Below are 13,245 nucleotides of genomic sequence, written 5' to 3'. Positions count from 1 at the left end.
CACATACAGTATATTATTATGCGCACACACAACTTCACTACAAAACAATTCCATGTTAACAGGCCATTTAATCTTGTATTGAGTGTTAAAATCTTATTTTCCTTAGTAAAGTGGAAAAAAAAACATGCCAATAGAGTGAGATAATTTCATTTATTTCCAATGTAAATCGACCTGTTTCAAGAATTACACAAGGGTAGCTTACATCTGCACCCACACACAACCTGCCTAGTCACTCACACACACACACACACACACACACACACACACACACACACACACCTGTGGCCCCTTGTCATTCAGGCTGATTAGTGAGCTGACCTGCAGGTCAGAGTGGATCTGGCTCTGATGACTGCTGAGCGGCAGCAGGAACTAGCTACCTTCCTCCCCTTCCTCCGCCTCCTCCTCATTCTCGACTCTCTCCTCCTCTCCACTCTTTTCTCTCACTACTCTCCTCTGTGTTCAAGCAGATGTCCTGCATCAGGAAGTGGCTAACACCACCTCCTACTCTCTCATCCCTTATCATGTCTTCTGCACAGGACAGACAATAAGCCACTGAACCTTCTCCTCTTTCCCTCAACAGGAGTTCCTGAAGGCTAAAGGGACCTCCCTCCCTCCTCTGCTCCTCTTTCATCTCCTCTGCTTTACAATTCTCCTCTTTCTCTTAGACTGACCATGGCTCATGGCCCATTAGCTTGATGGAAAGTTGTATGTTTATACATGTAAATCTTTTGTGCGTGTGTGTGTGTGTGTGTGTGAGCGAGAGAGAGAGAGATCACGGTGTGTAACTGGAGCTGTGTGGGAGGAGCTTGAAAATATCACGAGTGGTGACCCTTGACCTCTCTGTGGGACCCAGGGGGCGTGACCTGTCCATTATCTCCCTCTCTCTTTCTCTCTCACACACACACACAAACAAACACACACAGCTTCTTGTCAAACACACACACACACACTCCTGTACCTGCTGGTGAAGCCTCAGACTGGGCGATGAGCGCTGCCATGGCCGAGTTGGGGTTTAGCCTGTTCCCAAACATGTGGGAGGGGGCCAGGTTGAAGACCGACCCCGGCAGACCACTCACCTGGAGAGAGACAGAGATACAGAGAGAGAGAAAGAGCAATTAATTTAAGCAATAAGCCACAAAAAGCCACAGGATTTTTTAACAGTTGATATCAGCACTTCACTTTGCGCCTAACATTGCCTTTTAGCTCTTCTAAAATCAATGTAAAGCTCTGTCAAGTGGCTAATTGCTTTTAGAAAACACCATTGTATTTAAAAGAACACATAAAAATGTTCAATAAATCTTTAATTCTAATTAATTATGATTAAATTACAATAATTAAATGTAATTATTGCACCAAGCAATATACTTCTTTAACAGTAGCTAAACTATGTGCTTTATATATGAGCGGTGATTTTAGTTAGTGCATTGATAATTAATTTAATGTTGTTGTTTTTTTTTTTTTATTGTATTATATGTTAGGACCCCCTCGAAAACGAGATGGTTCATCTCAAGGGGTTTATCCTAATCATATAAACTTGTATCATCATCATTAATTGAACTGGTGTGAATTTATTGGGTATTTTATAACTTTGAATGTGACTCAGAACTGAGGACTGCAACTATCCACATTACAATGTTATTTTTTTTCTTAAAGCACGGGACAGGGCTGCTATTGTTATCACACATTTAATGAGCCTGGGTGCAAGGATAAGAATCAATCTGATCGATCTGGGTCCTAGGTAGAAGTTCAAGAACCCCTGATCTACTGTTATTGATTCTGCTGTGTCAAACAATGCCAATGTATGTATGTCATGCCAATGCAGCCTATTTGAATGGAGAAAAAATATCTGAATGAAAATATGACAGCACTTTACTTTCCTTTTAACGTACAAACTACAACCAAACATAATAAATCTACAGCTCATTATTCTGTTATACACGCACACACGCACAGCTGAAAGTGCCTCAGCACCCCTACAGTACACTGACATGCTGACAAAGTGTTTCTGATGCATAGAGTTTAATCCAATTAAGGCATTTCCCAAATAAGGCCGGGGGTGGGGTAAGACGGAGGAGAGCGAGGGCGGAGCATCAGGAGTGGAATCAGGTCTATCTAAAAGAACAAAATGGCCGACTACTTTCGATGCTGAGGAGTAAACGGGACAAAGCTACAACCAAACCATGTGACACTAGAGAAAGTTCGTCAAAGTCACAGGCGTTCTCCTGCACTTCACTGCAAGTTTTTACAGTGGGCTGGTACTTTCTGGCCAGGCTGTAATGCCAGCACCTGACATCATGTTTATCTTATAGTTGATTATGAAAGTGACCATTAAATTAATCTAACTGGAGACTTGGGGAGTCTCACTACAACTTTAAAATAAGGATAAAAGAAAAAACAACAATTTTGATTTTATGGATTGAAAAGAAAAGTATCAGACAGCAGACTGATCTCTTGCAAAAGAAATAAACAATTTATTGGACTAGACTATCAACATGTTTCGGCCTCTGCCTTTTAATTGTAAAGCACTTTGTAACCGTGTGAAAAAAGAAGTGCTCTATAAATAAAGTTTTTATTATTATCATTTATCAGGGTTCATCAGGGATTGGCCAGAAAAGTTGAACAGTTTAAATAGTGTGGTTTCCATTCTACACATGACCCTTCGCAGGACTGTGATCAGGACTAGACACACACACACACACACACACAGCAGAAATGAACAGAAAAACAGGAACTTCCAATGGAAATCAATGAGCTGCGTGTCCAACTAAAATAAATAAATAATTACTAACCTTGAGAAAAATAAATAAATAAATTATAGCCCTGACTGGAGCTTCAACTGCCTGGTCGCCCCATCTAGATTTTCATCAATTTGTTTCAATTTAGGATGTGATCCAGAAAACAAAATCTCTTGTTTCAAATTAATGGAAGCTGTATGTCTAAAACACTGAAATCCTGGGAATAAAATGAAAAATCACATCCCCGTCTAATTTAAAGAAGGAACCTTCCCATACCCCCCTTCCATTTTTTTTCTCTCTGAATTGACTTCAGCTCTCTTTCAAGGCCCCCCTCCCCTCTTTCTCCTCAATGCCATAATCCCACCCCCTTCCCATCAACATTCATTTTTCATTTACATTCATTTTTCATTCAAAGTCTCTCTAACGCTCTTTCTCTCTCTCTCTCTCTCTCTCCTGGACTGGGCTGATAGCCAATAACAGTAGGCCGAGAGTCTGCTGGTGGACTGAAAATAGCAAATGGTCTCTGTCACTCTCTCTCTCTCACACACACACACACACACTGAGGGAAGCCTGTTGTTGGCATCCTTCTATAGTTGCGTAATTCCTGCGGACTTGATTCAGAGTGTGTGTCCCAGATGCCCAGAGGCGTGGATCACACATTACAAACTAACACACACGTTTTGGACAATCTGGAGTGACAAGATGAAGGAAAAAAACAATCTCTCTCTTTCTCCCTCAATGTCTGTCTCTCCCTCCCTCCTGCTGTCTACTGCGCTCTTTCCGTCTCTTTTTCTTACTCGCTTGCACATACACACACACACACACACACACACACAAACACACACACACACACACACACAGAGTAAGAGGGAGAGCTTGCTACAGCCCTAACTCCTCTATACATGTTGCAAACAGGCGTGATATCCTGTGCTTCCCTGGGCCTCTCGTCCTCTATAATATGTGCTGAACAGAGAGGGATGGGGCGAGATGGGGGCCAGGCCGGTGAATTCAAGGCATGAGTGTGACCCCCCCCCCCCACCCTTCCAACGACCCCTCCTTCCCTCCATCTATCCCTACTGTGGTGCTTGTCAGATGTCATTACATCACAGAACAACTGAGAGAGAAAGAGAAATGGAAGAGTGGATGGGGACAGAGAGTAGGAAGGTTGAGGGTGAGAGAGAGAGAGAAAGAGAGAGAGAGAGAGAGTGAGTGAGTGTGTGGGTGGGGGGGAAGTGGAATAGGGAGAAAAATGAAGTTGGGTGGACAGAGACAGAGCGGGGTCTTTGGAGGTTCTGAAAGGACAGACACAGGGGTCAGGGACTGAAGATGTGGGGGGGGGGGCAGACTGATTACTGGAGGGGGTTGAACTGATCAAGTTAGTCAACGCTCTCACTTCTGAATATAAGCATATTTAGATCAGTGAAACACACCAAACACCACTAAATCACACCAAAAACCACAACATTTTGAGAGAAATCGTGAAAACTGCATTCTTAGGTTTAACAATTTTTGTTTGTGCTCTAAAACCTGATAAAGTAGTGCTACTATAGCCAAAGTTTACATAAAAATATGTTTAAATTTAATAATGGTATAAAACGTAATGATTTAATATCCATCAATAATTCCCATGTTCCAAATAAATCCAATAAAGGATTCTGTCCTAAATGTGCAGCCTGGACTCTGGATTCAGTAGTAAAATCCACTTTCTGACCTGATGTAAAGTGAATGAGAGCTTCCCCAGGCTCTGCCCAGCAGAATGCTTTCATTCACTGATCTCCACATGAAGGGAATGGATGGGAATCGTAATGGTGAGTATGTATTACAGTAATACCTAGCCCAGGGTGTTATTTTTCAGGATTTCAGGTTTTTTGGACACAGCATTTCCATTCATTTCTAAAAGGAAATTGCCGTTCTCGTGCCTTTCCCTGTTCTTTGTCTTCCTGATCACATCCCTGAAAAGATTTGTGGTAATAAAATGTATCCACCAATTAATACTGTAATAATACAGACATAGCCCATTGAGCTAAACTGTTAGTGAATGATGTCAGTAAATCACAGCTGCTGCAATAAATGTAACAGAAAAATGACAAAAATGTGTTTTTTGTACTCTGAATAACACAAGGACCCTCTTCAGGTGCAACGTACCGTCAGCTAGACAATAGCTCACTGAGAAAACACAATTCGCACAAGGTCAGGACACACGTTTCACACATAATGTGCGGTGGATAATAATGGTGTTGACAAATTTGGCTTTGCAGGCGTTTAATTAGTGTGCTTTAGTGTATTTGTGTTTCCACAGTTTATCAGCACTTCAGCTCAAAGATGCGAGTGATGTGGGTGAATTGACAGATTTAGAGGATGGCAACAGAACTGTGAACTGTGTGTCTGTGTGTGTGAGTGTGAGAGAGTGCGCTAGAGCGAAAGAGAGGGACTATAAGACTAAAACTGTGTTTTATGAGCATATGTACTCGCGTGTATGTGTGTGATAGAGTGAGAATGGCAAAGTTTTGAATACAAATGTGTGTTTGTACTCACATGTGTAGAGGCTGTGCTGGTTAGCGGTGCGGTGGCAGTGAAGGGAGAGGGAGGGGCTAGGGAGGGCGCGGGCTGCTGTTGCTGTGACAACTCAGAACTGGTTACGCCCACAGCGCCAGACCCCGCCCCCGACGACGACACATCAGCGCCAGAGAAAACACCTGTGGAGAATCAGAGTTTTTAACAGCGTTACTGTCATCCTCATCTGCTGTTACAATGGAATAATATGATAAAAGGAATGTGGTTCAAACCAGTTAACCCCACACTGAAATAAAACTCATCTGACTTTCAAGGCTCAAATATTTTTATTGGTCTACAAACTCAGTGTCCAAGTCACTGGGAATGTAGCAGCTCTTCATATTGTCTCTTATTTCTCTGGGATTCTTGTTTTGCGAGAGTTGCTGATGTTCACAAATAACACTTGCACACATGTTTAGATGAATAAATGTGAACATATTTGGTTGGGCTTCTGGCACTTAGGTTGGACTTTCGCTTTGCATGTATGCGTTACTTTGTGAAATAAATATGTCTGGAGATAATATCCATTTCTCCGTATCCTCAGTTCACTCAACTAGACATTTAAAAAAATTTGCTTGGGTAAGTATTAAATGTGATCACAGAAATAATTTTTTCCCATTACCTCCACCTTCCATATGGCTTTTTCTAATAAAGAAGTAGGAGAAATTTAAATGATTTGAGAAAATTCAATGATTTGATAATTGCTACAACAGAACATGACACATTTCCAGCAATGAAAAGTGAGGTTTTGAACATGCTGCAGACATGTTGACTTTCATATAATGAACAAATGTAACGCACGATTAAGTACTCAGGCCTGCACATGTATTGAGTCATACAATTCGTATCCTATACCATCGTCATAACCGTATCCATCAAAGTGTACACAAATTGAAACGTGCAGAAACACACACAAACACTGAATTGGTGGCCTGCCGCGACCCGGCGTGGCTGGCAAAAATCTGACGAAACAAACCCTCCACGTCCACATCGCTCACATCAGGACTTCACATACCGTGAGGGAGGAGGAGAGGGGCGGAAACATTAATATGAACAGACCCTGCCTCCTGCCCCAATACATCACATGTTCTCCCTCCATGTTTGTTCTTCCGGCTGCTGCATCGCTCATTCTCTTTTACATGTTCACAGACATATTATATACAATTTTATATAGCATATTGAAAATTACAGTTCCATTCCACATAGGCTGATTATACATCACATACACACACCAACTGCTCCATTTTCACAGTCACACACACCCATACACACGTTCTTCCATTCTCTTATCTCTTTGCTCCCCCCCCCCCCCCCCTCCCTTCACACACCCCTCTGTTCGCCCACTAACCAGGGATAAGCCCTGCCCCTGCCCCCCTTTGACCCCAGGAGAGGAGGGGGGAGAAAGAGGGCCCCTCAGCCCCACAAAAGACTGAATGGCTGAGGGCAGCACACATTCACTAGGGGAACAAGAGATCTTTGTGCCAGGAGGGGAGGGGTGGAGAGAGAGAGAGAGAGAGGGAGAGGGAGAGAGAGAGAGATACGCACACCACGTGGGCCTACATACTATTTATAATGCTTTGTAATATGCACCAGTAAGATTGATACCCAAAGCAGTGCTGTCATGGCTGAGGGGGCATGTGCTCCCTCAAGATTTTGCTAGTTGGATTAGAGGCCAACCAAACAGTTTATCAGAGAATTTATGATGAAATGGGTTAGACACAATGGGGCGGTGCGAGTGCTGGTAAACGACAAAGGACAAATGTTAGAGGTTTTATAATAATTTTATATTGGATTTATAATATATTAACACAGACGTTAATACTTTATAATATCCCAAACCTAAAGACAGATTATAAACTATACTTTACACATGCATTATGGAGCATTACAATGTGATTTTAAACACTTAAAACTAGTTATATTGATATGATGTTTTGTATTGTTTACTAGTGCAGGCTATTAATGCTTTATTATAGTAATAATTCCCAACAACGATGGTGATGCAGCTACATAGATTATAAGCATTCAGAATAAAGATTAAATGCTCTATAAGGTATTTTTAAATTTAAATTACTTTTGAAATGTATTTTGAAATTTCTTTGAAATGTAATTTTAAATTAAAATTAGTGCCAAACCAAGTGACTAAACTAAACCACTATTTTTTATTGTGAACTATTAATGCTTTATGGTGATACCAATTTAGATTTTATATTATTTATATATAATTACGTTATTTTAAACATCATAGCTGTCGGCTAAAAAAAAAATCAAAATTTGGTGATTTTCATGTTGTAACTTTGAATAAAGGCTTACATGCTTTATATATGGAGAAAACTGTACAACCCTTGGGTTTATGAAACCTTTTCAAAACCAATTAGATAAACTCAAAAATGCATGGGGCTCAACATAATAACAAGGCTGTTTTTCTTAGTTCCTGAAAAGTTAACATTTTAGAGATGTACTATTTTCTCATGAATAAACTGCAGCCAACTTTTCTGCTTCCTGCTTTCATTAATAATTAAAACCTAGTGTAATATCAAAACCAGGACCACTAAAGAGGACAGAGAACAGATAAACAAATTTTCCCCAACCACCACTACTACAAATCAGCTAAAAACTCACAGGCCTGAACTTAAAACTTATAACCTATCTGTGTGATCGATAGCGTTAAGCCCCTAAAGCTGAACTGCCTCCATCGTCTGACCCTCCTGTTCCTTTTCCTCTCCCACACAATAGGTTTGGAAGCTACCAAATATAATAATTTGATTAGTTGGCCTGTCCATTCAAGCCAATATCTCTCAACATCTTGTCTATTTAGGGACGGTTAAAGCTGAAGTCCCACCTAAAACCGAGTTAACCACATCACCTTCTGATATTAGACAGTTGAAGTGTGTTTTGAACATTAACAACTCTATTGTGTTTTTGTGTTTCAAAGTCTGTTTTTGAAGGAAACTGAATTTGAATTGAATTTGAAGGAAATTCCCCTTTAAGTAGCAGGACATGGGTTAATATTGCCGCGCTATGGTTTCCATTTTGTGAAAATCACTGAGAATCATTGAATCTTGGTTTAAAAATAGTATTAGAGACAAACATGAACACTGGAGAATTGTGATATTCTCCCATAATTATTGTGTGTTATTTTGAGTAGTTTCTACCACTAAAAGAAATGTATTTTAACATCATGGCAATGTGTAGAGGGAACACAGCTGCATCTGGGATAGTGTGTGTGTGTGTGTGTTTGTCTGCTTGTCTGTATGTGTACCTCAGAAAAATCTATGTTGGTATGCTATGGGATGGTAAAGTCAAAATGTTGGTTTAACAGTCATCAACAGTAGAGGCCACAGTACAAGCAAGTTCAAGTGCCTCAGCAAGTACGTACAGGTAGGCATGTAAATTGAAGGGTGAGCCTGCTAAACTCAACTAGATATATATTCCATTTCACCATGCACTTCTTCAATCAATAACACACAAACACACACACTGTCCAGAGCTAGGCAACTAACACGCACACGTATTTTCCAATGTACTTCAAAGTGCCGTCACCAGTGCTGAGATGTGTTGTGTGTTGGCTTTCTGAATAAGGTGCGTGTGTGTGTGTGTGTGTGTGTGTGTGTGTGTGTGTGTGTGTGTGTGTGTGTGTGTGTGTGTGTGTGTGTGTGTGTGTGTGTGTGTGTGTGTGTGTGCATCTTCATCTAACAATCCCCTTTTAGACACAGCTTAAGGCATCCAACAATCTTTCCAATGTTAGAAATGTTTTTTCTGAAGTTATATTCACCAAAAACCAGCCACATAATATTAGTGCTCACAACGATTAAAGATACTTCTTAAAATAATAAACATTGAAAAATAAATGTGTTGTATGCTTATTGTAAGAAATTACATACATTACATTACTGAGAGTAAAACAATTAAAAACGTAGGAAAATTGGAATTTGAGGAAAAATAAAACTGAAAAATCTGAAAATGCAGAGAAAAATAGCATGGATCCCTAGAATATTTCTACAGATAAACCTCAAACTCATTTCTTGATGCAAAAATTGGTATTTACATAAAATTCTCTCATCTGAATATTTCACAGGTTTTAACAGTTTCCCTTCCCAAGTGTCTTGCAGTAGCGAGGCTCTGCTGTATTAGTTAACACTAGGCTCCTGATAATTATGAAAGATGTCAACAGGACAAGCGGAAAAAGATACGATTACAGCGTGCAGAAACGATTACAGTGCGCCACAGAAAGAAAACAAGAATCCGTGTTTTTTCAAAAAAAGCTTGAATTCTTGACAAATATTGGAAAAAATGCACATTCCTACATTATATTGTACTGGACCAGTTAATGGAAAAAAAAACATTAGGATTTATGTATAAAATAAAAGTGCTCTTTCACTTAGTTCCAATACTGACTAATATTTATAATGATTACAGCACATTGAGTTTATTTTGTTTTTAACTTTTGTTGGTTCTCCCTCTCTCAAAAACACTTTTCCCACTCGTTCTCTCTTCCATATACACACACACTATCTCCCACACCCACACACCAGCTAGCCTATATGAAATCATGTTCCCCCGTCCGCCCAACATCTCCTCCCCCACTCACCAATCCCACTACGCTCTACCAGCTCACCCCGTCCCATCAGTGACCCCCCTGCCATCAAACATTAACCTAGCCCAAATCTAACCCCCTGCCTCTACCCACCCACCAACTCATATCTATCAGGCTAACTATCCATCCGTCAGCATGGTGGAGACAGCAGACAGGATGGGGGGGTGAGATAAACGACAAGATCCTCCCCATTACTGCCCTGCATTAACCCTCGGCTAAATATTTACAGTAGGAAGAAGAACACACGATACACACAGACACAGGCACAAACACACACATATAAGCACACGCACACACACACACACACGCGCACGCACCACTGTTTTCCCTATCTTCTTTCACCAGTTATGGTCACCAGAGCCAGAAATTGCCACCACTGCTGGAGAAAATGCACAAGCGCCCAAACTTGAATGGACATGGAATGAAAACCAAAATTATCCCCAACCACCAATGCTATAAAAAAATAATATTTAGAAAATTAACAGTTTTGACCCTTAGTCTTGATCATGTCAAGCCACTGAAAAATATCCAATAAACACTCTCCTTTGATTAGACAACAGTTGCTTTAAATATTAACTGAAAATCACCACTCATACCTGTACTTATAGCAACCGCGTTGTTTGGCTACTGTTCAAGAACTATAATGCTAGGAACAAAAATAACATTTAATTATTACTGATTAAAAGATAAAAGTTTGCAAACATTTGCATTTGGTTTTTATTACAATGGTGTGTTACCACTGTTTTATAAAAGCAATAAACCACAAGAGGCCATGAATCATAGTGATTTTTACACACACGTGCACATGAGAACATGCAAACACAGTTACACCTACAAATGTAGGAGGCATCAACAGGTGAGGTGAGGGTGTGAGGAACGGGGATAAAGCAGGTGAGCGGAAGGGGGTGTTGGCAGATGCGAGGGAGAAACAAAAATGGAGGGCGGTATTTCTGGAAGAAAGGGGAGACATGGGGCGGGGGGCGGGGGGTGGAGGGAAACGGCGTACTACTGAACCATTTCCATCAGCAGAGGGGAACTCCAAAGCATAAAGACAGTTGCCAAGCAACTGAACACAGATAAAAAAAATAAATAAAAAAAAAGACAAGACCACTTCAGCGTGTGTGAGAGAATAACACACACGCGCACGCACGCACACACACACACTGATTACAGAGGTGTGTCAAATCCTTGCCATTTGCACTGGCATAGCGATGTTAATACCTTGCTTCACACACAGGCACTTCATAGGTATTCCTGTTTAATTCAACAGCATTTAGTGAAGAATGGCAGTACAGCTGGGAAAGGGAAAGTGTGACAAGTCATGAGTTGGACTCGAACCAACAGCGTTACAAGGACACCTCTGAACACCTCCGAAAAGCCATTTCCCTTTTCCGCATATCACTATTGATGAAAGTCAGGTCACTATAAATGATGAGTGGGGCAGGAAACAACTTTTCTTGTCACCAGGACAGAAATGACTGATAAATACTAAATTTAACTAGGCACTTTCACCATTTACCTGTCAAAGAGAATTTCAGAATAGAATGGGACATCCAAGCAATGGCTGGTTACCTGCTTAAGTGGCTGATAAAGTAGAAATAAAATTACCTGCTACAGCAACCATTTGCCAGCATTTGGCTAGTGGCTGGAGTTAATTTCCCACCGTGATTGATAAGAAAGATGCAGAAATATGTTGTTGTATGAACTGTTGCTGTTTTGTTCTTGGTTGGGTGGAGAGGCCTCTGAAACCAATATAAGTGGAAATATTTTCTAGGTTGGGTGCCATTTCCAGTAGGCAGGATGGCCAATCCCATCACTGGTAATGGAAACATTGCTGTGTATGTGTATGTTAAGTTGCTGTGTCCTCCTCACCTGTTCCAGTGGTTGTGGAGCCGCTGTGGCTTTGCAGACTCCCATTCCTGAGGAGTGACGGGGACTTCTGAATCCCACTGCTGACACCTATGACACCCAGCCCCCTCTCTCCTCCTCCTCCTCCTCCTCCTCCTCCTCCTCCTCCTCCTGCTCCTACTCCTACTCCTCCTCCACTGCTGGAGACCGAGCCTGGTCGGCCTGTGAGGGCTGAGGATGACGAGGAAGAGGAGGGGGAGGCGGTAGAGGAGGTGGTGCTGGCCGTGGAAGAGGTGGGCAGAGTCAGGGAGGGTGCCGGCTCTGACGGCTTCACGTCCGTGGTGAAGCAAGGTCCGTATCTGTTTCGCCAGTTGCCCTTCTTTTTCTTCTTCACCCCATCGTCACCTCCTCCTGCTGCTCCTCCTCCTATCCCCGGCCCTGCGGTGGAGGGTTGGGGTCGTTTGTAGCCAGCGGTTCCGCTCAGGCTCGTCGTCTCGTTAGCTGTGTGACTGTGCGAGTTCTCGTACAGCTTCCCGCCCACTACAATGATACAAAGCACGATTGAATATTTAAGTATAAAGCCTGTGATTTCTTCATGTGATATTCAAGTGGTTCTTCGACCTGAGAGCAGTCAAAAAAGCAGGTGAAAGAGGAATGTACGTTTTGGCTGTCCGGTAATTGCCAAACAAACACTAGCAGAGTTGAGCCACTGATATTGCTAAAAGAATAAGTGGCAGTTATAAAATGTTGCATAATTCTTGCATAGTTCTTCTTCTTACCCTTGCATTCACAACAAGTCCTTATTCTGTGGTGAAAAGGGATGTTGAAAAAAACGAAACCTGTCACAACTGCCCCTGTGACTCACATTCATTTAGCATTAGCAATATTGTTTTTCTAACAATTATCAGAGGACTAAACCATTCAACTTGTTCTTAGACATTCAACAATGTCCTTGCCATTGTTTTTTTTTCTGTTTTTTGCTTTGTAAGTAAACATTTACTTGTCCTTGTATATGCATATGCTTGTGGACTGATTGCTAAAATTCATGATGCAACTCCGCCATCACTGTAATGATCAGGAATATGATCAGTAACACCAAAAAGCAGGAAAGCTGTAACCTCCCATTAATAATGAATAGAAGTGGTAGGACCAAACTGAAATCCTTCAAAAACAAACCAAAGTAACACTGAAAAAAGCACATCCCTGAATAACAATAACACATTAGAATATAAGCTATCCGTGTTAAAAGCACAGCACCTCCAGACGCTGTAGTGGCAGACATGAGAGAACTGAAGAGCGTTGTGGTTCCCTCCGAAGCTCCGCCCTCTGAGCTCGGCTTCACAAGGCAGCTGCTGAAAGACGGCGGGGAGGAGAACGTGGTCCCGGCCCCCGGACGCAACGACGAATCAGAGAAACTCAAAAAGTCGGAGGAGGAAGGAGCAGAGGGCGTCTTGCTGGCGCTGGTCAACAGGAGGCCTGAGAGAGAGACAGAAAGAGAGAGAGAGAAGGTGG

At 41.7% G+C, this 13,245-nt stretch overlaps 1 protein-coding gene across 1 annotated transcript in view; it reads right to left on the bottom strand.

Moving 5' to 3' along the window:
* Positions 1 to 13,245, bottom strand: part of mllt10 (MLLT10 histone lysine methyltransferase DOT1L cofactor) — a gene marked incomplete at its 5' end in the record, with an annotated part of 37,901 nt that overhangs the window by 8,824 nt on the left and 15,832 nt on the right. Inside the window, 4 exons of the mRNA XM_071544223.1 lie at positions 959 to 1,076; positions 5,271 to 5,431; positions 11,758 to 12,273; positions 12,991 to 13,209. Of these exons, the coding sequence (XP_071400324.1) occupies positions 959 to 1,076; positions 5,271 to 5,431; positions 11,758 to 12,273; positions 12,991 to 13,209 (1,014 nt within the window). The remainder of the gene's footprint in view (positions 1 to 958; positions 1,077 to 5,270; positions 5,432 to 11,757; positions 12,274 to 12,990; positions 13,210 to 13,245) is intronic.

Source organism: Centroberyx affinis, unplaced genomic scaffold (assembly GCF_046629955.1).
Source record: "Centroberyx affinis isolate AG114_WGS23_722 - 3 ecotype Tasmania unplaced genomic scaffold, CSIRO-AGI_Caff_v1 ptg004497l_1, whole genome shotgun sequence".
Classification (NCBI taxonomy): Eukaryota; Metazoa; Chordata; class Actinopteri; order Beryciformes; family Berycidae; genus Centroberyx; species Centroberyx affinis.
The sequence above is the reverse complement of the archived record's forward strand: the minus strand, read 5'-3'. Positions and strand labels throughout refer to the sequence as shown.